General features: G+C 40.9%; 5 protein-coding genes across 10 annotated transcripts; 3 read left to right on the top strand and 2 right to left on the bottom strand.

Moving 5' to 3' along the window:
- The first annotated feature begins 691 nt into the window (after window positions 1-691).
- On the top strand, window positions 692-1,834 carry LOC128893952 (pre-mRNA-splicing factor 38). The gene is made up of 3 exons (XM_054155285.1): window positions 692-913; window positions 1,020-1,387; window positions 1,461-1,834. Exons 1-3 carry the CDS (start codon window positions 750-752, stop codon window positions 1,832-1,834), a joined length of 906 nt encoding a protein of 301 aa, XP_054011260.1. The 5' UTR covers window positions 692-749.
- Window positions 1,835-1,996: 162 nt separating this feature from the next.
- Window positions 1,997-4,989, bottom strand: LOC128893948 (vacuolar fusion protein MON1 homolog A). Its single transcript, XM_054155278.1, has 7 exons — window positions 4,424-4,989; window positions 3,870-4,192; window positions 3,554-3,797; window positions 3,193-3,477; window positions 2,924-3,114; window positions 2,748-2,850; window positions 1,997-2,675 (listed from the first exon to the last, which is right to left on the bottom strand). The coding sequence occupies exons 1-7, from the start codon at window positions 4,694-4,696 to the stop codon at window positions 2,535-2,537; spliced, it is 1,560 nt and encodes a 519-aa protein (XP_054011253.1). The 5' UTR covers window positions 4,697-4,989; the 3' UTR covers window positions 1,997-2,534.
- A 151-nt stretch (window positions 4,990-5,140) lies between these two features.
- On the bottom strand, window positions 5,141-15,699 carry LOC128893949 (uncharacterized). 5 transcript variants are annotated; one of them, XM_054155280.1, is made up of 8 exons: window positions 15,540-15,699; window positions 10,654-10,790; window positions 10,452-10,576; window positions 9,843-9,982; window positions 8,553-8,764; window positions 7,774-8,014; window positions 6,113-6,354; window positions 5,141-6,034 (listed from the first exon to the last, which is right to left on the bottom strand). In XM_054155280.1, exons 1-8 carry the CDS (start codon window positions 15,547-15,549, stop codon window positions 5,804-5,806), a joined length of 1,338 nt encoding a protein of 445 aa, XP_054011255.1. In that variant the 5' UTR covers window positions 15,550-15,699; the 3' UTR covers window positions 5,141-5,803. The 5 variants fall into 5 exon arrangements, with proteins under 5 accessions (XP_054011255.1, XP_054011254.1, XP_054011256.1 ...); XM_054155279.1 differs by lacking the exon at window positions 15,540-15,699 and adding an exon at window positions 11,389-11,895; XM_054155281.1 differs by lacking the exons at window positions 7,774-8,014; window positions 8,553-8,764; window positions 15,540-15,699 and adding exons at window positions 9,301-9,327; window positions 11,389-11,862.
- A 392-nt stretch (window positions 15,700-16,091) lies between these two features.
- Window positions 16,092-18,657, top strand: LOC128893953 (AKT-interacting protein-like). Its single transcript, XM_054155286.1, has 7 exons — window positions 16,092-17,017; window positions 17,112-17,293; window positions 17,379-17,443; window positions 17,687-17,787; window positions 17,859-18,046; window positions 18,125-18,293; window positions 18,372-18,657. The coding sequence occupies exons 1-7, from the start codon at window positions 17,003-17,005 to the stop codon at window positions 18,453-18,455; spliced, it is 804 nt and encodes a 267-aa protein (XP_054011261.1). The 5' UTR covers window positions 16,092-17,002; the 3' UTR covers window positions 18,456-18,657.
- Window positions 18,658-19,367: 710 nt separating this feature from the next.
- Window positions 19,368-22,464, top strand: LOC128893954 (cdc42 homolog). 2 transcript variants are annotated; one of them, XM_054155288.1, is made up of 6 exons: window positions 19,368-19,605; window positions 20,024-20,232; window positions 20,312-20,421; window positions 20,506-20,703; window positions 20,793-20,920; window positions 21,370-22,464. In XM_054155288.1, exons 2-5 carry the CDS (start codon window positions 20,055-20,057, stop codon window positions 20,880-20,882), a joined length of 576 nt encoding a protein of 191 aa, XP_054011263.1. In that variant the 5' UTR covers window positions 19,368-19,605; window positions 20,024-20,054; the 3' UTR covers window positions 20,883-20,920; window positions 21,370-22,464. The 2 variants fall into 2 exon arrangements, with proteins under 2 accessions (XP_054011263.1, XP_054011262.1); XM_054155287.1 differs by having other exon boundaries at window positions 20,793-22,464.
- Window positions 22,465-26,889: the final 4,425 nt, after the last annotated feature.

Below are 26,889 nucleotides of genomic sequence, written 5' to 3'. Positions count from 1 at the left end.
GTATGGGAATCTGGCCGATTTTGGATTTTGGTATCAGGAGCACATAACATGCGAGGAAGTGGCACGTTTGCGCCTGGGAGCAGGCAACCGGCCCCACAGATCTGTAAGTATAGCTTGCCTAATTCAAGAGGCTAATTTTTCTTTACGTATGGGAATTCCGGCCTATTTTACTCCTGGTATCAGGGAAACATGATATGCGAAGAGGTGGCACGAAGGAAATGGATAGGTATGTTTTCAAAGTGAATTGAAATTAATAAGATATGTTTTTCCTTCAATGTATGTTTATTATAACATGTAATGCAATGATACAGAAGAATTATGGTGGTTTGATAAGAAATGATAATAATTTAGATCGTCTGATATCTTTGAAGACTTAAAATTCATATCTTGTCATGTGTACATGGTGTCAGGATGCGTTAGAAGTTGTTACGGTATGTGAGAAGGTGTCAAGATTTGTCGCTTTGGTTGTCGTCTCATAGGCGCAAAGCTGCCCCTGATATGTGGCAACCTATACTGGCCGGTTTGTTGATTCGGTTGTCATCTTGTAGGCGCAGAGTTGATCCCGTTATACAGCAACCTTTACTTCCCGATTGAGGTGCTGACCAAACTCCGAAAGTTAGTTCGGCTCATATACCGCTAGATGGCAAATAACATGCAAGGGAAAATTAATTCTTCAAGAAACACTCTCTCGTTGTGACTGAAAGTTGATTTAGTAAACAGTGTGTTTCTAACCTCAATGCGATTCAGAAATGGCAAACCGAACCGTGAAGGACGCGAAATCTATTCGTGGAACAAATCCTCAATATTTAGTAGAAAAAATAATCAGATCCCGAGTATACGATTCTAAATATTGGAAGGAAGAATGTTTTGCTTTAACTGCAGAGCTTTTAGTCGACAAAGCCATGGAATTGAGGTTAGTAAACATTAACCATTCATTGTATACATTTTACTTAATATAATGTTGTTTCAATGATCTTTGTTGCAACAATCTATTACTGACGTAAACAATTGTATTTTAGGTTCATTGGTGGCGTATACGGTGGAAATGTGAAACCAACACCATTCCTTTGCCTGATACTCAAAATGCTTCAAATACAACCTGAGAAGGATATTATAGTAGAATTTATAAAAAATGAGGAATTTAAATACGTTCGCGCATTGGGAGCATTGTACATGAGATTAACAGGATCATCTCTAGACTGTTATAAATACTTGGAACCATTATTTAATGACAATAGAAAACTGAGAAAGCAAAATAAACAAGGTCAATTTGAGTTGATTCACATGGATGAATTTATAGACGAACTATTACGAGAAGAACGATCGTGCGATGTTATTCTACCGAGGATTCAAAAAAGGCATGTTCTTGAAGAAAATAACGAATTAGGTAAACATATTTTTCTCAAATTTGTATAAATAAATGATACGGGAATACTTAAATATTAAAATATTTACAACAGAGGCAAAGATATCAGCATTGGAGGACGATATGGACGAAGGTATAGAAACTTCAGAAGACGAAGATGTACCTCCTGTGAAGGAAGACACTCGTAAAAGAACGGATGATCACGAGAGAGATAGGGATCGTCACAGAGACAGAGACAAAAGACATTCTCGTTCCGATAAAAAATCGGATAGGGAAAAACAGAGATCGAGAAGTAGGGACAGGGATAGAGACAGACGCGAACGTAAACGGAGCAAGTCGCCGAAAAGCCATTCTTCGTCGCATAAGGAAAAGGATAGAGATAAGGATCGTCATAGAAGAGACGATAGAGATAGAGATAGAGATAGGGATCGAGATCGAAGACGGGAGCGTGACAGAACTAGACATTGAATCAATATGCGGGAATTCAAAACTTTTTTTTGTACAGAATGTAATAGTAAAAATTGTTCATAATAATTATCGGGCGAATAAGAAATTGACGGTGATACAAATCTTGTATTTTGTATCGTATTTACTGCATTTCAGTCATGATTAACAGTAGTGTGTAACATTTGCTGAGAATAGTTTCATATTAAAATTATAGTACTCATCGATAGAAACGCTACATAGTAGCTTACAGTATCCGTACATTATGTGTTTCAATTAACAATATTTGTTTGCCATAACATGCTATTCATTCATACTGGAATCATTTCTTCGACTTAACAAGACGATACACTGACCGTTACTTTTAGGTTTATTTACAAAACAGTAGAAAACATTTATCATTGCAATTGTTAATATAAATTTGTTAAACAATACAATGACAAATTTTCTCAAGCACCATGTAATAAACTAAGTTGAGAATGTCATAGCCTGTCTATAAATGTAATCTATTCGATTACACGTATAATATCTTTGAATATATACATTTCCACGTGTGTACTTCGAATAACAATACTTTTTATAATTAAAAATAATGAGCAAAAGTATATTATCTATGTGTGAGAAAAAATATGAATGAACCCACCGTTGATTCGGTTTTCTTTCGTTATTAACAAATTGTATTCGTCCGATAAATAACACTTTAAAATATGACTGATTTCAGCTTTTAAAATGTTGGTGAATTTAAAATAAATAATCTCTCTTCTTCCTTTTTAATCCATTTCAATAATTTACTGACTGCTTCAATAGCATCAGGCTTTGTTACAAGTGGTTCAAATGTAACATAGAGTTCAAAACCTACTGTTACCTGAAAAATGTTTTTAAACGAACTTAGTAGCGATCCTTTATAGTATTTTGTATTATGTATATCGCAACTTACCCATGCTAACATGGTCTCCTTATCTAATTGCTGAAATATGAGTTTTAACGGTCGATTTGGAGCATGTAGCCTATGGTGTAAACATTGGTAAAGTCCTAATAATCTATAGAAAATAAGTAAGTTTGTCAAGGTGTTTTTTAATGATACAATTTTTTAAAGAATTTTAATATACCTACCGTTCTATTTCTTCGTCCGTTGTATATGGAGGTTGAAGTCCCGGGCTCCAAAACTGTGCTGTACTCCTACATTTGTACAAAACGTGCCGCATTTCTGGCAATCCAATGTCAGCAGTTGTGATGGGCGGTTTGTTCATAGATTCGTTAATTGCTTCCAAACAATTTGTCCGTCTCAATTTTTCTACAATTTTCTAAAAATAAAAATACATAAATATTTCAAGTGGTGTCTTTTTTTCACACTTGGCGAAGTTTTACGTCAAATTACGTACTTGTTTTGCTTCGGAAAGTACGAAAAATACATCTCTATCGACTGTTAGCAATAGTAAGCATGCTTGACAATCCTCGGCCAAATACGAGACATGACCGTGCATATAACCATTGGGATCAAATTTTGGTAGACATATTGGCGTCCAGCTCTCGGCTGTTTTAAGCGACTCCGAGCTATCGACCAAATTTTGTATTATGTGTAAATCTCCAGGGTGTAAAAAGAATTTGTTCATTCTAACTAATGTTACCAGCTGATTATTAGCTAGAAGAATTGCAAACACTAAATTCTGAAAAGCAGCAGACACAACGTATTAGTATCATTTTAAAAGAGTAAAATAGCCAAGTATTGCAGAAATTTAGTACCTTGATTTTACTGCATGTTTGAATGATGGTTTGTGTGATGGAACTTCTCATCAAAGGAAGTAAAGGCAAACATTTAATAGCTCCTAGAAAGAATGCTGGTTCTCTATCCATAAAATTTAATAGATGATCTATCAGTCTTTCGCTACCAGTTAACAATCTTCGCAAATCAAAATTCCTACGCTGATCGTATACTCTAGTTAACTGTGATTGTGTTAACACAGAAACTATTTGGTTATATACATATCTATAACGAAACAAGATTGTGCTTGAATACAATCAAATAGACTAAAAACTTATTTCATTAAAGACTACATACGTTAACTGTAACGTAAGTTGAGGTACACTTTCGAGTGTTTTTGAGACTGCAACTAAGATCAGTGGACCTTTGACAACAAATACAAAATTAGTATCTCCCGCGTGTACAGATCTAATCATATCACTGTCTGCTTGGACAAACGAAACTAGGGCCAGCATGACTCCCATAGTTGTGGCTAGTTTGTCTTCTGAACTATATCTAGAATATATGGGTTTTCCTGCCTGGCTCAGTATAAATATATGTTTCCTTTGGGCCAGCCATATTTTACAACGTAATGGATTAAAATCTAAACTACTGTGACCTAACTGATGTGTGATGTCCTCCTAAAATAAAAAAGTTTCGTTAAAGAAACAATAGGAAGAAGCTACTCCAAAATGAAAGTGTACTAAACAAAATTAAGTAATAATCTTCGCTCTATAATTTTCCGAAAAAATAAATCAGTTTCTTTCTATGACAAGTTATCGCGATCTATCATTGGTATTTTAACTCATTACAGTTGTTGTTAAATTAAATATATTCGTAACGTTCGCTACAGAAGAGGTTATAAAACATACTACTTCGGAATCATCGACAGAAGCTGTTTTTTGAAGGTCCCGTGGACTAGTTCTAATTGGTGTAGGAAGAACGTCTTGCACGTCTTCCTGAATCTCTGAGATAGTGCTCGTTGTGCTTTCTTTCATGTGTCTATCGTCGATGCTACTACTCATTTCTTGTTCGTACTCCTCGAAACTATCGGTCGTAACCAGCATAGTTTCTGCAGAGGCACCTGGTTCGATACCGGGCTCGGGAATACCATCTTCGATGGTTTCAGGCTCTTTTGCCGCCATTTTTATACACGAAACACTTCCACTTTGCCACTATTTCAAATTTTTCTCTCTCAATTGACATTTAACGGCGGACCGCGACGGATCGGCCGCCATTATTAAAATTCGGCTTATTGGATCAGAACAGCAACCGACAGACAGATGCTAAAACATCGAACTAAAAATCTCTAGATTTCGACGATTCGTTTTGTCACTGACTTCACTGTTGTAGTATTGGTACTAAGGATAATTCAAAAAAATAATGATTACTTAAAAGGATAATTAACGAAGGAACAGCATTTCCTTGTCTTAATCTCGACGTTCAAACGTAACGAAAGAAACGTAAGGCGTATCGAGCAATTAAATTGTCATGGAAAGAAAATTCTATAAGCAAAATCGCTATCATTTTTGCGAATAAAAACAGTAAAGTTACAGTCTTCTCTAGTTCGAAGGGGATTGAAAATGTGCTTCATTTGGAAGTATTTATTGTTTCGTAACAATATAGAATCTAAAAATAACGATTTTAAGAAAGCGAAAAATAGTCGTGCGTTATAAAACTATGTAGCTGTCGAATACATATACTTTGCGATACTCTCGTTCCGAAGACGAGTTAAAGGCAACCACTGTTCAAACGGCATAAATGCTCGAACTGGAGTTAACGATAAGTAATTAACATACATAGCCGAACTACGCGTATTGCCGATTTGATCTGCGCTTACACATCGTGATTTTAATTGCGAATCTGTGCGGAAGTATATTCCGTTGTAATATACGTATATTAATACACCGACTGATCGATGAACGTGAATCAATATCCGCCTGCTTTTAACTAGACTAGTTTACACACATATGAGATTCTCGTAACCTTGTTCTATATCCCATCTATCTCTACAATAAGATACCAACAATTATCGAGATTCGCTTTTTCGAGTAAATAACATTGTTTGATCGTAAATATTTCGATTCGCTGTTACCAGTGGGACGGATTTTCGCGAGGAAAAGTATACGAAATACGTATAATCCGCTGGGATAGGATCAGGAATAGGATCATTCAAAGTATCGCAAGAGGGTTCATCGACAAGTCGGAGCAACTTTCAAATCTGTTATCTCGCGGTGTGATTAACGCGTCGATTACTGTGAGACCATGATCTCGTAATCGGGAAAGGCAACTTCAGAGCCGGCGAACGCTATGTAGCAGACGCTGTGAGACGGTTGCACCTTGCCGATCGTCACAGTGTCCTCGTGATTGACGCGACCTACGTACAGGGCTTCCCCATCTTCGGACTCACCACCGGGAATCGCATTGGGAGGAATGTTATTTCCGCTCGTTGGCACCCACGCAGGATTACAGCCGCAGAGAACCTAAAACAAGTTATTAGAAACATTTACAATTAGAAATTTCAATAAAAAGTTAAGTAAAATAGACGTTGTATTCAATACTTGGTATTCAGTCTTTCCATGCTCCTGACCACCCCAGGCAACGTAGCAGACAGCATGGCCTGGCTTCACTTTTCCTGGTAAAAGTGCACCCTCGTGGTAAGCTCTTCCTACGAACAGAGGCTCGTCGTCTCTGCCGCCTTCCACGGCACCTGGAGGTACCATTCCACCGGATGCGTCGCACCAGCAGACTTCTCCCATTTCCAAACCTTGCACAGGTGGAGGAGGGGCCGACGGATTCGTATCTACAAGCAGGTGCCATCGAGGCAGATGTTAACGCGAATGCTCCGAAATTAAATTATTTTCTGTTATTTGTGCACGGTAAATGGATTATTATTCGAAGAAAAATATAATCGGTGGCGTTGCAAACGTTACTCGAGATTTTTATTAAGTACAAGAATGTCGTCTTATACTTATTTCTGGACAAGATAGCTCAACAAATTTGTCTCTGGTTATAAACAATCTTTTGTCATACACCACCGATCAAATTGTATCATTCAGACGATGAAACATGTATTTTCTTCCATGCGCAGTCTTGAAAAAACACACACACACACACAATTCAAGGTTATTGGTAATACAATACCAACAAAAGCGACGATGCGTGAAGATCGATGAAAATGAGACAATAAGGAGACAGCGCAAACGACGCGTATAAATATTTCATGATTTTCTTCTTAATCGGGGAGTTTACTTGGATAATTATGGATCGATGCACGTCACGTAACGAAACGATGAAGTATGCGAATCAAGTGGAGAAAACGTTCGAAAAAATGATACGTTTGCAGAAGATAGCGGTATACCGATCTCGATGCAACATGCCGGTGTTAGAACACTCCACGAATGATAAACATGATTCAGCGTGCTGTTAGCAAGAACAAAACGACTTTAGTCGGATCAAACTTGATTAGCCTCTCGTGCGCGCATTCCCTATCCGTTTCAGTTATTCGTATCCAACGGTGTATTAGTTCTCGAGCAATTTATGGTTCATGGAAATCCTGCGTCGACGCCCAAGCTAGATCAATTTTATTATCATCAAGGGATAATAAATAATTTACTTGCTCCGTTATGCACCACGAATGTATCGTTAGAGAACGACTTTTTCGATGGATTCTCCAGAGAACGAGCATAATCTAAACCTTTTGCACTCGAGCCCCTTTTTTCTGGTATCTATCAGCAACTCGAGATGCTTTATTAGCATTCTATTGTCGCGAATGCTATTGCTCTGCCGAGCCAAACGAAAAAGTCTTTCTCTTACAACTTTATTATTTAATCCGGAGATTCGTAAATGCGGTTGAAGAGAGGAAGCGTAAAGTATAAACTGCATTGTCGTGGGAGGAGATTGCGCCAATCGCTAACACCGATTACCATTCGCGCGAACAATGAGAAAGCACAGATCACAAACATAGGATTCGTGGAAGAAATTCTTCTTTAAAACAAGACACCTGTCCTGAAACGGTCTCTCTACTTTTTTTACGTGTTCGATCCTACGTTTCCTCGATTTGTACTTGTCCACGATTCTTAACAAGCTTTCGATGCCCCATAGCGATGATTAAATATCGACTCCCGATGATGACAAATTCGACAGTGACAAAAAAAGAAGAAGAAAAAGAAGAAGAAAAAAAAAAAAGAAAAACAAACACCATGTGTTCAAGACAGATTACTTTTAGAACCGGGAACCGGACGGGGCGGGTACAGCGCGGACCGAAGCTTCCATTTTCCGGTTGCGCCCCAACCGGTACGCACACCCACGTAGCTCACGCCAAATGGCTTCGGATCCTGCCATTCCATGATCGCAGGACCGTTAAGATCGCCAACCCTGACCGTGATAAGGCCGTCGAGCCAAGAGATCGCGAACTTCTTGGTATCGTTCTCGTTCAGTAGGTTTGGCGTGTTCGTGCGCACCTGTCGGCGCAAAATTACCCATTTAGGAAGGAGAACACACCGGAAACCCAAACTCGAGTTCCTTTAACCCTTTGTGCTCGAACGACACGCCAGCTTATCTAAGCTTATCCGAGCTCTCAATTAACAATTACAAAATTGTTTGTTTCTAAAATGTTTAATTGTACAAACGTAAACGACCCGGGCCTCTTTCGACCTCGACCTCTGTCGATCAGTTAAGCTTTCAACGAACATCGTAGGCCAGTTGGACTCGGTTAACCCTTTGCACTCGAGAGACGACTCTCGGTCACACCACTAGGTTCGACGCAACAAATCAACCAGCAATAATGTTTGTTTACGTTTCATTTCTGTAGAACTCGAAGTGTCAATAAAATGATCGTCGGTGAGGCCAAAGGTGACCTGATTCTCAAATTTCAAATTAGAGAAAAAAAATGCCTCGAGTGCAAAGCGTTGAACCAGTCGCGTGTCCAGAGCCACTCAAGTTTCCAGGAACAAAGGATCAAAGGAACGAAACGGACTCGAGTCTTCGTCGATTTCGAACCTTATCGGGCTGTTTGCGATCATATCTGATGACCGACGCCGTGTTCTCCCAGCCACCGAGCATAATTTCGTACATTGGGCTTGATTCGGCTTTCCGATTTGTCAGAGCGATGTGCGCGTTGCTCTTTGCTCTCACCTCGACGAGGACCGCGCCACCCCTCACGTTACGAAACGCGTAGACTAACTCATTCCGCGTCGATAGTTTGCCGTGTCCTTGTGAAAGTTAAAGAAATTCGAAAATCAATACCTTGCCGCGCATGGTGCTACCCAGAGCTTGGGGGATTCTTTCGTGACCTTGTTTCGAAACTATCGGCAACCCTAAAAATACTCGACGTTCACGTATATTCAACGTTCTCCCTAGTTCGCGGGTTGCATCTTACGTCGTCGATTAGATTTTGGATGAACACGTTCCGATGATAAGAATCGATTTCTTGATCGTATTCAAGCGAGACAAGCGCGACTACGTGATCTAAGGGTTGCTTCTCGTGCAGATATGCCCATTTCTTTGTGACCGAACGGTGTCCAATTAAAATATACATATATCGTACCTGGTTCGATTTGCAGCAAGGATCAAGAAAGATTTTGAAAACGATTAAAACTTTTAATTCGACACCTTTCTTGGCAAAACGGGGAAAACGTGCTCAAATCAAACATACTCGAGCAAAAAAAAAAAAAAAAGCTAAAACAATATCTAAGGAAAGAAGATGCAACTACGTCTTCCGGCCAGGCTTCGCATATACTATACGTACAACGCTCTTGCCCACCGACACATATGGCTGTGCGGACGACGATGCATTAGTAGAGTCCATATCCGACATCCAATAAAGTACCAGGAAGAAGATCGTATTAATAAATTGTGAACGACTTACTATATCGTCGATAAACCGGGCCGAATAATAAATAACGTTAATAAAATACCATTAGCTATGTCGAACGCTATACCTAACGTTGTACAAAGTTGGAAAGGAAGTCTTCGAAACGCAAACGATTTCAATCGTGTCAACAACGCACTCGTCATCTTGTCGGATAACCTTTTCACATTAGCGATTATTTCTAGTAAATGTAAACATACATACATGTTTAATAAAGTAGCTTTCTGCAAGGACTTTCTTTCTAACTTTGTATCTATTCTAGAATGTTTGTCTAGATATTCGATCAATCGAAAATTTTAAATATACCAGGCTACTAAAGAAGCAGCGGTCTCGAGATCGTCGGAATTCCAACTATCTATCAAATTCTTTCAAATTCTTGCTATTTACGGATGCGAAATTAAGCGAAGAGAACAGTTTACCTTCGATCAGCCATTCGCCAGAAGCACCCCAGCCGGTGCAAATTCCAAAGTAACCGATTCCGAACGGCTCTGGATCGGTGTACGTGAGGAACGAGCTTGGTTCGCCTTCTTTACCTACGGAAATCGCGCCGTCGCCCCATCTGAAACGATCATCATCGAAGAAATCGTTACAAACCACGGTATCATTGACTATCGGGATCGTACATACATAACCGAATTTAGTATTAGAAACTCCGCGAATAAATATTACGGAACGAATGCAATAAAATTAATACTATATGAAATTATACTGCGTGGTTTAAAAGACTTCGACGCTGGGTAAAGCGGGTGCAACTAACTGGCCCTCGAGAACTGCACGACGACGAAGCGGTTTAACCCTTTGCAACTCGAGAGGTGACTCTCAGTCACCACTAGGTTTCCTTTAGATTTCATTTCTTTGGAACTCGAAGTGTCGATAAAATGTTTGTCGTTGAGGCAAAAGTGACCTGATCTTCAAATCTCAAATTAGAGGTCTCATTCGAGAAGTCAATCTAAGCTTAACATTCGTGACAACAGAATGCTAAGAAAGCTTCTCGAGTGCAAAGGGTTAATATTTTATTTTGAATTCACCTGATCCAAAATCCACGAAACTCGTCGCCGCTCAGAATACCGGGTGTCTCCGTTTCCGCGGCCTCTGGTTTGGCTCTGTTCTTACGGATCACGGACTTGCTGTTGCTCCATCCACCGATGAAGACCTAACATTGTAACATATTCTTTAATACATTTTCCGTTCGTTCGTTCGAAGATCTGTTTAACTCTTAACGTTTCTTACCTCATACATGGGGTCCGCCTCTTCAGGGCCCGTGGTGAGCGCGATGTGAGCATCATTAGGCGTCTTTACCCGGAATTGAAGTTGTCCGCTCGCGACCGGGTAGAAGTTGTACTGCAACTTGTCTTCGGTGGAAAGTGCTGAAAACAGAGGCGAACCACTTTGTTAACGCGAGAGTTCAACGATTAACGGCGTTGAGAGAGATCGGAGAGAGTGCTGTGCAGGGTAGAAAATAATTCACCGTACCGGTGGAGGGTTAATTCGAAGTCTGGATGTAATTTGTAACGCGAAAGTGGAGCAGGGCATCTCGATCGAGCGTCCAGACGTCTAGACGCCGGCTAGCCGATATAAGGAACGAAAGTAGGACAATGCAGGACTCGCCATCGATCGATATAAAGTGCACACGATAATTGCGAGTCTAGATCGCATTGTGCTACGGTACCGGATAATAAATCACGTCTAATGGTCCCCGACACGGTCACCGGACATCGTTCCAAAGACGAATACAAGTTTTTTCGGCCTTGAAGGATGACTTCACCGCACACGCGCGGAATTAATGAATGAAATCCGTTAAAATAAAGGTCGGAATAGTTGTCTTGCGCAACGTGGGTCGTCGCAATAAAATAATGGTAAGGTAAGGCGATTTATTTATTACCGTTAGAATCTATTTAGACGATCCATCGATTTCTAAGCCTTTGAGAGTGATTAAGCTATTGTTCTCTGCAGCGAAATATTTACCTCGAGGTAGGAACAAGGACCGCAATTGATGCCTCACGTCCGAGAATACAAAAAGCAACATCAACGCGAACGCTTTAAGAATGAAACTTTTCGATAGAACTTGCCGATAGAAGTCGGACATTTTATGCTCGTCGAACTTCATAATATTTATCTATCGGTGTCGCATGTGTTATAGCTACGCTTAAATGTCAAACGGTCGCTCCGATTCTCACAATTATTAATCTACTCGTAACTTGTATATTCGTGTAATAAATAATCTTCGCTGCGAAGGGTCGATTTATTAACCCCTCGAATGTCTCATTAGTTTCTAAGTGAACACAGCCTCGTTTCGTACTTTCGTAAGCTTCGATATTTCATCGATTCACTTTTACGCTTCGTGTAACCTAACCGAGATAGCACGATTTGGAATGACAAATATATATAACTAGGCTGATTTGTTTATTTTCGAAAAGAAACTGTCTCTATCACGGGACACAATATTACCACGGTAACGAAGTGCACTGGTACGATCGTAGCGGTCGAAAGAAAAAAAATGATTTCTATCGTGGATCGTCGCAACGATCAATGTACGAAAAGATTGCCTTTGCGAGTACTAGTAATCGAAGCGGTCAGTTCAACACGCACACAGAGTTTTATGCCGAACGAACGCAACACTTATAAATAGTGTCTTGTGTCACGAAGACAGCTTGCGTTGGTTGCTGACGTCATCGCGAACGAAGGAATCGCTCAGTAATTCGGGGGGTCGTCGTTTTTATAAGCGATACTATTTATTCAATAATGTCATTCCCATTCGACCGCGTGTACCTTCGTGAATCAGTAGGTGACTGTCTATTGTTTTCCGTAACTTCTACAGGGTGTCCGAAAAATGTTGGAGGTCCTTAAAAAGGATGGTTCAGGGGATGATTTGAAACAACTTTTTCCTTAGCGAAAATGTTGTCCGAGGCTTCGTTGAGAAGATATTAACGGAAAACACTGACCAATCAGAGCGCCCGTATACCGTTGGTGCGGCCGCGGTAGCGAATGAGCGCGGCCGCCTAGCACGTAGCCAACGGTCAACCGGCATACTCGCGCTCTGATTGGTCGGGGTTTTCTATTAATATCTCCTCAACGAAGCCTCGGGCAACATTTTCGCTAAGGAAAAAGTTGTTTCAAATCACCTCCCGAATCACCTCCTTCAAGGTGTTGCAACATTCTTGGGACACCCTGTATGTAAATATGCATACAAGTCGGACACTTCCTCGAGAAGGTCGTCCGCATTATTCGTGGAAACTCGAGAATAGATCAACCGATAGGAATATCTTTTACGTACAATGACACTGCGAGGAAACGCGTTATACATTCTTATCGCGTCTGGTCTTGTGTCATTCGGTTACGAACGCAATTGTTAACGAGTTGTCACGTAAGTCTGATAAAAGAGGATGACCAGCTGCAATTTTTCAAGTCGAACTATTCGTTTCATTTTAAATCGTATTTCGCTGTTGGGAGAGTGTACTTCATAAGCAAGTTAAAAATAACATACGATACAATAATAGCGAACAACAGTCCCTTCGTTAACGTTTCTTCGTGTATGGGTGCATAGATAAGAGAATCAAGGATAATAGAAAGCAGCGGTAGACGAGGTCGAGAAACGTCATCGAACTGATGTCATTTGTATTTCGATGCCAATTACTTCATGTAACGGTACCACGGTGACTCAAACTGATCGACGGGGTGAATTGTAATAATCTATGTACACGTATCTATGTTAGGTTACCAACTGCATCGAGTGCGAAGGGGAACGAGTACTCGCGCGTGACAAATGCGGAAATTCATCGCGACCTTTTGTCGTACTTTATGCAATTGGCAACTTTGACCGCGCCTATCCCGACTCTAGGGTCTCTGGGTTACCCGAATTTGTTGTAATCGTTGTGGCGTTCATTCCCAGGCCTCTTGGTATCGTTACCAGTGATCTACGGTCTTTCAAACGCAAAAACGTGCTGCAACCTTAATCGTAATCGGCCTCAGAATTGTTAATACAGCGCGCGACAAATTGATTAGACCAGACCTCAATTCGTACGAGGCGTGTTACGCTCGCAATTAACATAACAATGTGAAAATTAGAGCGATTGAGTCAATTTCTCATTGCGCAACGATGCGCACCGTTGGTTATTCCGTTTCATCGTTCATTGAGATGCTCCTCTCAGCTAAGAAACCGTAAACAATGGTCGAGAATGTCTTCCGACTGCGAACATTAAAAACTCGAGTTAACTTTTTAGACCATCTACTTTGTTAATTCGAGCGCGAGTATACAGCTAGGAATGATTGGTGCCAAAGGTATTCCGTGCAGGAAAAAAAACGATCCGTGGAGGCGTATCGGGTCAAGCGTTATACTCAACCGTCATAGGCAATAATTGCGCATCGCTACTTGCTCGTAATACCATACGAATATTCCTCTTAATATGGGACTGTCCGCAACGAGCAACTACATATTAAATATCAGGATACAAAAATGGCTGTGATAAAATAGTAATAGATGCTTGTCGATCGAGTAATCAAGTAAACACAGACATTGATCAATTAGACGGTAGGGCGAATTGTCGTACAATTGCGACAACAAGCAGTTCGATTATTCAAAACGAATACGGTAAATTGCGCGAACCTTCTACGCTTAATGGAATAGCGTTAATTAATTGCGAGAGAAACGGCTACCGATAATTAGACGACCGCTCGTCTATTGGTCTACTAGCCATTTGTGTCACGCTGTCATTGACCTCGCACGGCAACTGTTCTTTTCGCTAGCAAGGTAGATCACGGTCGGTGGCTCTGAGAAAGTACCGAAGTAGACGGTACTGTGAAAGAAATAAAGCGCAGTGCAGCGAATACGGCAAGCGTGGTGTCAGCAACGGGTTAACGTTCAATTGATGACGACCGAGATTCCAGAAAGAAGACGGCAGATTCCTCGTACGTTCGAGGATAGTGGGAGCGCGAGTTGCGAAACAATTTGGAATTCGCGTTACACGAGAAATCTTGTCAAGATGACGCGACACCGGAATCGGGGAAATTAAGACCGTTCCCCAAGGACAGGGATCGTTCGGTACTAATGTTGTCCGCCTAGTGGTACAGTTTTATTATTGGCGAAAAGATTAAAGGACGATTTAAGGTCAAAGGAAGATCGAAGATTTTATACGACTTAGAATCGTAGCGAGGAAATTTTAGAGAGTGGTTGAAATGGCGTGAAGAGTTTCGTGAAATTGCATCATGGCTTCGAAAGCCGGCCGGCTGGCTTGTCAAACCGGCACAACCGCGCCCGTCTCCTATATTTAGCTGTAACTAGAAAAGAAAACGTTCACCGAAGCATCCTCGATCATGAATCTCCGCGATCGATATTTTCGAAACAGCAATCGGGAGAGAACGGAGTTTAGGGAGATTCCAAGATAGAGCTAGGTACGAAGAACAATACACGATTCGTAAAGCATGGGAAATAACAGAGGAAGGATGTAATTCCAGGTCACGCTTCACTGGTCTCTTAAAAAGTACACCGTATACGCGTTGATACAGTATATCGATAAATATAGACAGTTTCGAGAAGGTCACGCGAGGAATTCTCGGTTGTGCTTCGCTTCCCTAAAATAATAGACATTCTCACGCACCTGTATGGCATGACAACGATCTATTTTAAGAGCGATCGTTTCATTACGGATAATCCTGTGTCTAAAGATCACGAGTGACAACATTATGTGTAACAAAAGGATATCACAAAAGGATTCAAGCTAAGAAAAATCGATAATTCAAGTATCGTCTCTACGTAGTAATTGCTATACACGTTAGAACACTCTAGGATTTTCCAATAAATCGATCGCAATACAGAATGCTATGTATTAGAAAATCGTCTTGTAGATGACAACCGTACGTAGGCGAAGGATTAATCGAAATGTTTGTTTTGTGAAAAAGAAACGACTGTATTGACACTGTAAACACCATTAAAGACACCGGGTAATGTGTTTTATAAGTTTCGGTACCAATATGCCGGTAGTTAACTAAACAAATATAATATATACAAAGTTTAATATTTTCTACTGTATGTATATTTGTATGTAAACTACATACAAATTTTGTAGAATATTTAAACGATCGAAAGTCTACTCGTTATTAATATAAAAATGTGTACTTACAAATAGCCATGCTGTCTTATACGACGATAATGTAAAATCCACGACACAGGTGTTAATTGACGCACACACCACGAATGCTGGACTCGAACTGCGACGAAGGACGAAGTGCGACGAAGTGTCCGCTCCGCCATGACGTTTACCGAGACGAGTGGTGGGGGCGCGTCTGCGCAGTACACTTCCTACCCTTTCCTACAATTACATCGCCGGCAATTTGCATGTGATAATTAAGCGAACGGAATGAGTCATAACTTATCGATAAAAATTCGACTTGTTCCACGAAAAAATTACAATAAAATCGTACACAATGTTTGATACATATTCATATTTATTTTTATGGAATTATATATATTTTAAATATTTTAATAATTACGAAACATTCGATGTACTGAAATAAATATGAGCAACAAACAGTTCTTGCTATGGTATTTATAACTATTCATGATAAGTGTTTGTTCATAGTAATTTTTAGGGAATGAATCGCGTATTTGATTCGTCGAAATGTAATTTCTGTTTTAATCATGGTATTAACAGCTGTGGATCAGCATAAAATACTTGTATATTGACGACACGAAAAGTATTAAAGAACTTATTCCTCTGTAATTATCTCATTGGAACGTGTATATGCATAAATAATGCCATATAGTGTTAATTAATATCCTTATTTGCAACGCATGAGATTGTCTGCTTGATACGGAGAAATTATTCAAAAGATTTATTCTGTCTCGTGTCTATCTATATATGCATGTTAATATTGCAATGACTAACCAATTTAGGCATTACTTCAAATACGTTAGAATCACTAATGATGTCATTGTTATTAGAACTCGTTGAATCAATGACGACCTTTAAGTACATATGTATATCGTTTTGTCTTTATTGTGATAACACATAATAACTTAAAATGTCAACCAAATGTGATCAAGATTACGTGAATCTATGATCGAACATAACGATTTCAGTCGTGTTAATCGTACTCGTGCCTCCGTTGGTAAACTCGTTGGTAAACATAATTTCATGTATACATAGTTCCGATGGCCTCGTTAAACAATAACACGTAATAAATATTCGAATGAATCATTTGGAATACGTAGGCGCCATAGAATCTGAGCAGATTATATTACTTCGTAAGATTATCTAAAAGATTGAGATACAGTCTCACGTATCCATGACAAGTGACGATTATTAAGAAATAATGATATAAGGCAATCGAACCTCTTCAGTTAGATATTGTATTCTTTGTAAATTATTTCGTAATTTATAGTAGAAATATTCATATGGTAACGTAAGTAGGTCTATCTCATACGTCGTTTGTGCTCGTAGTAGCACGCAAAGAGTTTCTCTCTTAAAATAGTTTATGTTGCGAAGAATCTGTCAAAAAACTGTGACAGCATGGAACGTATTTGTAATCATTGAGATTGTTAATACCGGAAACAGTTGACGAACCTTTTATCAATAATACCATTATGTCGGGATTAAAGGTAATAAACAAAAGATGGTAACGAAAGTGTTTTATTCGATCGGTAAGGTATACGAAAACATAAAAAAATAACAGGAAATTTTTGTGGATATTAGGCTGATAGTAATAAGGATGATGATTTGAAGAGACAAGGTTCGTTTAGGAAATTATTACCTTTGAATACGAATGGAGATTCTCAACTGAGTATGTCTGTAAAAATGATCGATAGGCCAACCGTTTCGCAAACAAATAAAGAGTATGCAGTTCATTTGCAAGAGTACAACATTTTATCCGAATAGTGAGTTGCCTCGACATTTTGTTTATTGAAAGTAAGTCTTGAAATTGAATAAAGTTTTGGTTTCTTTGCTTTCTTTTTTATACAGCAATATGTTGTGTTCGCAAGACCTGAAAGGCATTTATGTCATACCATCTGCACAAAACTCCATGTGTAAGTAATATAATTGACAGAAATTAATTTTTTCTTTTAATGGATTTCATGAGTGTAAAAGGTTATGAGTTTGAATTGTTTAAGCCAAATAACAATTGATTCTTAGGTCTTGCTTGTCCTGACTTCGTCTTATATAATGGTTTCCATGTAAATATGTGCATGATTTATTGTTTGCCACATTTTCATGTATATGCATAAAAATGAGCATTTATTAAATTACATAACAAGTCTATTTTGTGTTAGTGTGGTTTGGGGTACAATTTGTTCGACAAGGAATCTATCAAGGAGGTGTCTTCAGATTTACTATTACCTTACCGCCAAATTTTCCAGATGCAGGATGCCCTGTAAGATTTTGATTTTTAATATATAATATTTCCATTATAAAATTAATTTTAATGTGTCAACAAACTTTTAGAAAGTCATATTTCAAACTCCAGTTTTTCACCCCTTAATTAATCCTGAATCTGGAGAGCTCTGCACATCATGGGGATTTCCAGAATGGAGAAAAAGCAATAGAGTTTGGCAACTAATACAATTTATTACAAAAATACTCACTAAAGTAGATATTAAAATGAATCCCATAAACCAGGAAGCATCTATGTTGTAAGTACACGAATTATGTTGTATGTTTGTAAATTTGACTTTGATTCTCTTATATGGTACATTATATCTATGTTACAGATTAGAAACCAACTTTGAAGAATTTCGAGATCGCGTAAAGAACTGTGTGAGAGAAAGTTTAAACAAAGTTTACAGTCCACCTATGGTAGATGATCCTCATTACATAGCTTTTGGTCCATATATCAGTGAGCTTCATGACTCCATTAAACGAGAAATTTATGAACCTAAGGTATGAGCACACACATATATATATGTTTTATTTATTTTATTATTAGAAAATTTTTTTGTATAATTTAATATGGTTCAGGAGGAGGAAGAAAACAAAGCACTGGGGTTATCATGGGTACAGCCAGGTTCTGTACAACCATTCTCAAAGCCTGAAGCAAGATAATAACAAACTGTATTATATGAAATGCAATAATGAAACTTCGTATGTCCTTATAAAATAAAAGAACTGTACAATTTACGGATGCAGGGACAAAACTCAATGTATTTTTGTATTAGGACAAATTAAGGAATTGTATATTAATCTATATAACATCTATAATACTCTTGTATTTAATTAAGTGGAAAATATAATAATTAATTTATTACATGTTTGCTTTAACATGAACCTTCTATAAGTAGCAATTAAGTAGATAATAAATAACAAGAGGAATAGGTTAGCAATATTACTAATAAAGTGTCACAACAAATAATTCCGCAATCGGTATCGCCATCTATGGGGAAAAGTCCAAGCTTGTCACCAAATAGTTTCAGTTTTTTAACGCAAGAGGGCGCCACACAGTACTGTTTACCGACAATAAGTTTTTTATTTTTTTTTTCAATAAGTAAACATAATACAACATCGAGAGATGTACGGATTGCATGCCTCCATGTAACATTTCGTATTTAATTCATTGGGATTGGTTTGTAGTTTGTTTAAAAGAAATAAATTTATTAAAATTTAGTAGCGCCATCTAGCAGCGAGAGAGTGGAACAATTTGACGACAAGCTGGAGACTTTTCTCTGAGATGGCGCCACTGAGTTACCAAAAATTAATTACTAAAAAACAAGCTTTAAACCAATTTCAATAAATAAATTACGGAATGCTTGTGACAGGCATGCACTTGTCAATGTTGTATTATGCCTACTTATTGAAAAAAAAATTAAAAAACATTTTGCCGGTAATTAATATTTCGTGGTGCAATCTAGTGGTGAAAAAGTGAAACTATTTGCCGACAAGCTTGGGTCCTTTTTTCTTAGATGGCGCCATTAAAGACGAGTTACTAGTATATATAGTTTCAGCAAGTTTTAGGTATTTTTATCATGGATATTGGATAGTAGGTGTGTATGACAAGCTTAGTGAATCAGTATATCCGTCAGGAGAAATGAATATTTCGAGATAAATGTGTAGTGCTGAGAAATAAACCGTGCTGGACTGTTTGATGTTGTTTATGCTCTTTTTCATTTTATTTCGAACTACCTCGAATCATTTGTTTACCACATTTTAAGATTATGAGCTACGATTTTAACTTTTAATGACAGACGCACGGTTATAGGTAATTATCTTATTTACGCATTAAACATGTTAACTGTGATTTTGATTCGCGAATAATAACTGCAACCGTTGACGGAGTACGAAAACGACGCGCAATTTTAAAAGTAGTAAAGTATCTTTTATGTTTTATTGCGAAGAATTTGGTTACTTACTTTTAGGTTAAGGGCGGAGTAAGTTTACACATAATTCATAAAAGAAATCACATTTCATTTACAAATTATGTGTGGAGTAAGAGTATCAAGAGTTTCAATTAATGTTTCGACTACGTACTAAACGTTTAAGTAATTATATGACCGAGTTTGTGTTTCTTATTACGAGGCTATATTGACATATTGCGCACGCTATCGGAAAAAACTTCTGCTTATCGTTTCTTACGTTCGTTTGGATTGAGATCAGGATTTTATATGCATTTGATACAGTTGTTTCAGATAAAATATATAGAATATCAATATGCAGACAATAAAATGTGTAGTAGTAGGAGACGGAGCTGTGGGTAAAACGTGTCTTTTGATTTCGTATACCACAAACAAATTTCCATCTGAATATGTACCTACAGTTTTTGATAACTATGCTGTCACGGTAATGATAGGTGGCGACCCATACACATTGGGATTATTTGATACAGCTGGTAACAATTGACTTAAATTTGTATCAATCTATAATTTTGTATGGTACATGTAAAATATCAATGTTACGTTGTGTTACAGGTCAGGAAGATTACGATAGGCTGAGACCTTTAAGTTATCCACAAACAGATGTATTTCTTGTTTGTTTTTCAGTAGTGTCGCCATCATCATTTGAAAATGTCAAAGAAAAGGTTACGTATTATTTGGATTATTGGGAGTGAAATTCAGTTTGTTAGGAACTAGAAACCATATATCATATGTACATTTTGTTTTAGTGGGTGCCTGAAATAACCCATCATTGTCAGAGGACCCCCTTCTTACTTGTTGGCACTCAAATCGATTTGAGAGACGACGTCGCTACTATCGAAAAGTTGGCAAAAAATAAGCAAAAACCAATATCGGCGGAACAGGGAGAAAAATTGGCTAAAGAGTTAAAAGCGGTGAAATACGTAGAGTGCAGTGCTCTCACGCAGGTAAGGCGTTACGAGTTTATATACATACGAGTGATGTACATTCTTTATCGAGTACTCGGATAATTGCACGGGATTCTTTTGCATTACAGAAAGGTTTAAAGAACGTATTCGACGAAGCTATTTTGGCTGCACTCGAACCTCCCGAGCCAGTAAAGAAGAGGAAGTGTATACTGTTATAAAACGAGTATTTATTTTGAAAGCGATGCATGTCCGAAAGGTAAACAAAGTTATGCATAACTATAGCGAGCAACGAGTTCAACACGTAGTATAAAGCACTGTTTAAAACATTTCGAACTGTGCTTGTATGGTTCCTTTTTAAGAAAGAAATATTCATCTTCAGAGACACGTTAAAAGCCGCTATTACCAGCGCGACAATTTCAATCGAGATTTACTTCTGTATTAATCACGTTACAATCACGATCACATTCCACGCAACGTGAATTCTGGCTTTAAATTTCTCAGAGCTTATTGCACAACGATTTTCTAATCATTGCTTCGAAAATTTACATACACGAGAGCCGTACTTTTATCAATCTTATCCAAGAGATTTGTATCGTTCAAAATTCCTTTGATGCTTCTATTAGAACAATTGGTGCTATCGATCAATAGTATTTTTCATGCTTCACGTAAAGAGTTAGAGTGTAAAATATTCTTTAAACCTTCAAGGAATCAAAGTTTTCGGAGAAGAGAAATCAAAGTGTTCTTTTACAACATACTGGATCGAAGTACTTGTTTCTAGCGGGACAAGTATTTAGGGATATCGACGATGAATGTATAGACTTACGATATATCGTAGATATATTATTTAGCTACTAATATTTCCGTTTGCGTAGAACGAAACAAACGAAAACGATACTAACATCTCATTTAATTAGACAATGTTGCAAATATCGTCGAACGTGTACTACCAATAGAATTCTAAAATTCTATACAGCAGCTATGACACGTAGAATGTTTCCATAGAAGCGTGTTGGTTTCGAAAGACTTTACCGCATCTGATTTTGTACATATCAGCGTTTGTTACGGTATACACAGAGACACGGCAAACTAAGCCGACGGAGGAGAGGAGAGGATGAGAATAACGAGCATTTATACTTTGTAAGATTTCAATGAACGGATTGGTTGGCGGTGTCGACCGCGTTGTACGCGATTGAGAAGGTCTTGTTTACGAGTAAAATAAACACTATCAACGAACGGGAGGCGACACCTGGTCGAAACGAACAACGAGCAACGAGCTTGTTTTCCAATAATCGGATAATCACGTATTATTTATCGAACGACCATTGCGTTATTCATGGTTGATACTAGATTGCAGCTGATATCGGCTTGGGTCATTTTAAAAAACGTTTTTGAAATTACCCAAGAAGGCAGTTTACACCTGGAAGCCTCGGTTAGCGTCAACTATGAGAACCTAGGCCGTGTGAAAGGCTCAAATATTTCATTGTATTATTCGGTAAACGAAACTTCAACGCCTAATGTTTTACCACGAACTTACATCAACGTAACGTGAACTGGATAACGTGTATGGAGAATATTCGAAGCGTAAACAGTTTTCGCAACGATCGGACGACTCGGTTGCGCTCGATCGACGTCGCGTAGGTCAGGCGAGAGTGAGTATCGCGGAAAGATCAACGATCGATTGGCACACCTCGTGTGTCCAGTTAAGGTGAGGTGGCATTTAGTAGCATTGTACGTGTTACGATATGTAGACACAACCGTGTAACAAAATATTCACATAAATATATTTATACTATGCATAAAGAGAGACTCTTTCATTCGTTATCGAGTACCCACCATCCGAAACCCTAAGAAAATGAACGAAGAATATCGCCAGACCAGAGTACTCCTTTAATTCGCCGTCGCGTTTCACGTTAAACTTCACTCGGGAGTTACCATTTGTTTTCCCGTCCGGTGCATTGTTTTCTTTCGCGTTTAGAAAGTAATGGGTATCTCGTAAAGTGCAAGACACGACTCGGTACGCTCGGTGTTCTCAGCTCGAATCGGCACGTGCGAACGGAAATGCAGGGGCGCCGAGAGACAGAAACAGGAGGCAGTCATTTGACGATCGAACGGAGGCATCGTCGACGTAGTTTGCTCACCGTGGTTCGTGCGCTCCTCTTTTCTCCCTTCTGTTCGGTCTCTTCCGTTCCGTTCGGTTTCCTTCTCCTGGTTTCAGCTCGCTCCTGCCATTCCTTCTTCGATTGCATTCGGCCGGCCGTATAACGTACCGGGTTGCGCCTTGTGGTTACTTCAATTAGGTGGATTCGTGGTTACGTATCGGCGTACTGGAGCGGTTTAACCACGCCGACACAGAAGGTACGCCGGTCACGGACTCATCACGGACGTGCCTCTGGACTCCCTTGACATTATCGCTAATCATCTCGAATCGATTCTCGCATCCACGAGAAACGGGGCTCAGGTATGCGCCAGACGTGAGCTTTCCGCTCGATTCGTGCGCGATCCCGACCCTTACCGGTTACCGTGCCAATTAGGAATGTTCATTTGAGAGCTGTCTCTCTCGACGGTAGAAATTCCACGTAAAATTCTACGTTGTTTCGGTAGAGATTTCAACAACGTGTGTTCGCTGGTTCGGGAGCTTGGCCCGATATCGACGACGCGAAACGTTCGACGGCGGATGGAGTGCAACGAACGGGGATCGTTGGCGCGTACGTGTAATTCCGAAGCACGTGGAAAAAGGACGGGGCACGTAGAAGAAGCCCGTATACGAAGAGGCGCGTATTATAAAACAAGTTGACCACCTGGTGGTAACCGCGCGGGGGGCCTCGAGCCGCACGTTGACACAACTCATTTTTACGCGGTGTCCCACGCACGATGGGCGGCCACGCTCGTCCGTGCCCCGTCCGTCGCGCTGGTTCGCGCTAGCACCGTTTTCTCCGCTGTGTTTATGCTGTTTTATGCCGGGGCTTCGGTACCACCGGCTCGGTTGACTAATGGCGCGAGATCTGTGTCGTAGTCATCGAGGGGGTGCTCCCTGGCACTGGCATTGCCGGACCTCTCGAGATACCATCGATTCTTGGAGATTCTATTGCGAGATCTTCCCGTGCTCCTTCTGCTCCGCTCTTTCGACGACATTTTTTACAGGCTATCGTATCCCTCCCGACAGAACCAACGCGATCACGGACCCATGGCGTCGTTGGATCGCGTATCCGTGTTCTTAACACTAAACGTACCGAGCAGGCTCGAATCGCCTCTTTCGAATTCCTTATTGCTCCTCTGTACTTAAACGAAACGCGAATGCAACACGTTACGCGCCGAGTCTGTTTTGTTTTCTTTATCGTTCTGCCCGCTGGATAAAAATGAATTCTATATTATGTTGTACGCTGTCAGCCATCGGTGACTTTAAACTCGTAAGCCCACAACGAGTCTTCGAAATTTGAAATTGAACTTCCCCTATCTTATTCATAATCCGTTGACCGCGGCAGTTAAGATCAGGGGTGGCAGCGTAGGTTAAGAGTACCAGACAAACTTTCCGCTGGCTGAAAACGTAACCCGCACGGCCTAGACAGCCCTAGATCCCCGTGGGTTCGGCGATAACACGGTAGATAAGTGGCACGCGTCGTTTACCTTTCTTTCCAGCCGGCGGACAGAAGTTGCTCCGAAGAATCAGCGCTCGAAATCTAGTTTTAAACTAAACCAGACGCCCGGCCGATGCTTGGGCCGGGACAGCTCTTAGCCTGTCGCTCGTGACGTGAAATTATGCAGAGCCTGAATGCTTATATAGCCCGCGACACGCGTTTCTGTGTACAGCAGCCGTGTCGAGATTAGGGTAATCTTGCGCGGTCGTGGTTGCTACCAGTCTCCAGCGTCGGACGATGTCGATATTCTATACGTTAATATTTACATTAATTACACGGAGTTATCCCTAAAATATTCTACCGTATCGGTAGACGCAATCAGATTAATCAGACGCATCGGAAAACCTTGAAACGAAGAGGGAGGTTTTCGCTCCGCGGAAATTTCCCGAAAGACGATAAGAGTGGATCCGATAACGCGTATACGTAGGGTACCTTCGTTTCTGGATTTTACGATGACCATTCTCGTCGTTTCGAGACTGACCCAAAACCTTTAAAATTCGTCTCCCGATCCTCGTTCCTCGGAGGGATACTCGAGCCGCTCGCATATCGCGCAGAGAAGGGTAACTCTCGCGGGAACGTTTTCCACATATTTATACCGCCTTATCCAATCTTTAGATTTCGGATCGGCCGGCACGATTTACAGCGATCGCGTCCGTGTACGCGTACGGATTCCCAGATATTATTTCGAAGTCGTTTGCGAGCCCTATCGGGAACTGGCGTCGCGTACGCGCATTGACTCGTGGGGCTACGAAACTTCTTTTACCAGGAAGAAGAGAAACGGCAACGTAACTTCGGGGTACAGCTTGCGAGCAGAATGTCCCCTGGTCCAGGGGGTGAAGTGGATGATCCGGTATTCGATCTTTCGGAGTTTCAGGGAAAGCGGAACGTCGGTGGTCAGAGGTGAGCAGAAGTCGAGAGGCGACGTGGGTGGCAACAATAGCTCTCCCGAGCGGGCAGATTCTGGTGGCACGACATGCATTGTACGACCGCAGTTTGAAGGTGATTGATCACCGTTGGCGATCGCGCGTACACGCGTGCGTCACCTCGCGTCGCTTCGAGACCTCTCCCTCTTCTGTCTCTTACAAGGGACGCATACTCGTTCAACATGCCCGGCTGACAACGAACTGGTCGTCGTCGTAGTCGTCGCCCGACCAGATCTGGATTTTCGATGGAAGCAAACCGCGGGGGGCAAGCATGCCTCGATGCGTCCGATCTTGTCCGATCTTGACCGATCAGCGAGCGAGGGCTAACGAACGACCGTTGAGTCGCTAAAGCTTGAACGAATCGTTCCGTAATACCTTCCACGAGATGCTCTTCGGGATCCGCGACGACGCGGTAACCGTCGGCTGGAAGATCGCGCGAAAAGGGGCTGATTGTTCGGTAGACGTTTACAAACTTCGTCGTCCCTCGACGGGGACGTTCGATTCGCGAAAGACGACTTTCCTTGTTTCTCTGTGACCTCTCGTGCAGCGATGCTTTTTCATTTTTATAAAATCGCTCGGCGGCGCGAGGGCAGCACTCATTTTAATACAAATTGTACGGTGTCTGTCTATACGACGCTACCGCATGTCGCAGAGGCAACATCGCGTCCCTTGGCGTCGTTACCAGCCCCTCGGTAAGCGGGCCATACCCGATCGGTAGCGTCATATGGCGAAACTCCGAGCAGACGTTTAGCGTAAGTAGCGTAGTTACGCGCCCCATGGGGGGTAACGCGTGGACCAGTCGCAATCTCACCGAGGTTCTTTCTACTATCTTACGCGCGAAAACAGGCACGGCACTTTGACTCTGACCCTCGACAATTCCGAGTTCTTTGGGGACCTTTCGTTGGAGTCCGATCAAGGTACGGGCTACGGAGTCCGTCACACCTTGGGTGGCCAACGGAGGTTGAGCAAAACGTTATTTCATTCGAGGATGCTGAATGAAAGTATACGTATCCTCGACTGTCTATTTAAAGCTGATGGCGCGGTATATCGTGTCCGGCAGAGACGTTGCTGCGAAAGGAAGACAGAAGTTTCAAGTGAGGCTGCAACATAATTTTTATAATAATCGTGCATCTACGAATAGTCTCAGGGCTACTCTGTAGCTGGAAGCGTGGCAGTCGGGGCGTTAAAGAGTTCGCACGGAAGTGGCGCGTTCGGAAGCGTCCCGCCGTTAAAGATTAATGGTCGAGCGGACGCTGAGGCGTATTAAGACGTATGGAAAAGGTCGAGGAGGAAGGAACCACGGAGGTCCGGTTGGGAGGTGCACGCGTTGGCTGTCGCAAGATTTTCCCCGGAAGCAGCTACTCGAATCGCGAGGCGGTGCTCGTTACGTAGATACGTGTAGTACGTAGAAAGAGGAACGGTCTGGTGATAAACTCTCATCCCTCGGCGCAGGTCTGTCCAAGTGGTAGCGCGGGACACGAACACGAACACGAATACAAGCGAATCGAGTCGGAGAGTGGCTCATCAGGCTGATAACCCAAGAGAAGAGAAGCGCGTGTCGCCCACTCACGGTGATTGCTGCCACCAGGTTTGTTCCTCGACCCTTCTGCCACCCCTCCCACGCCTCCTGCCTCCTCGCGGTGTTCATCGACGTCCCCACCACACGG

Source organism: Hylaeus anthracinus, unplaced genomic scaffold, assembly GCF_026225885.1.
Source record: "Hylaeus anthracinus isolate JK02 unplaced genomic scaffold, UHH_iyHylAnth1.0_haploid 3, whole genome shotgun sequence".
Taxonomy (NCBI): Eukaryota; Metazoa; Arthropoda; class Insecta; order Hymenoptera; family Colletidae; genus Hylaeus; species Hylaeus anthracinus.
Note: the sequence above shows the minus strand (reverse complement) of the source record. Positions and strands in the feature narration are given on the sequence as shown.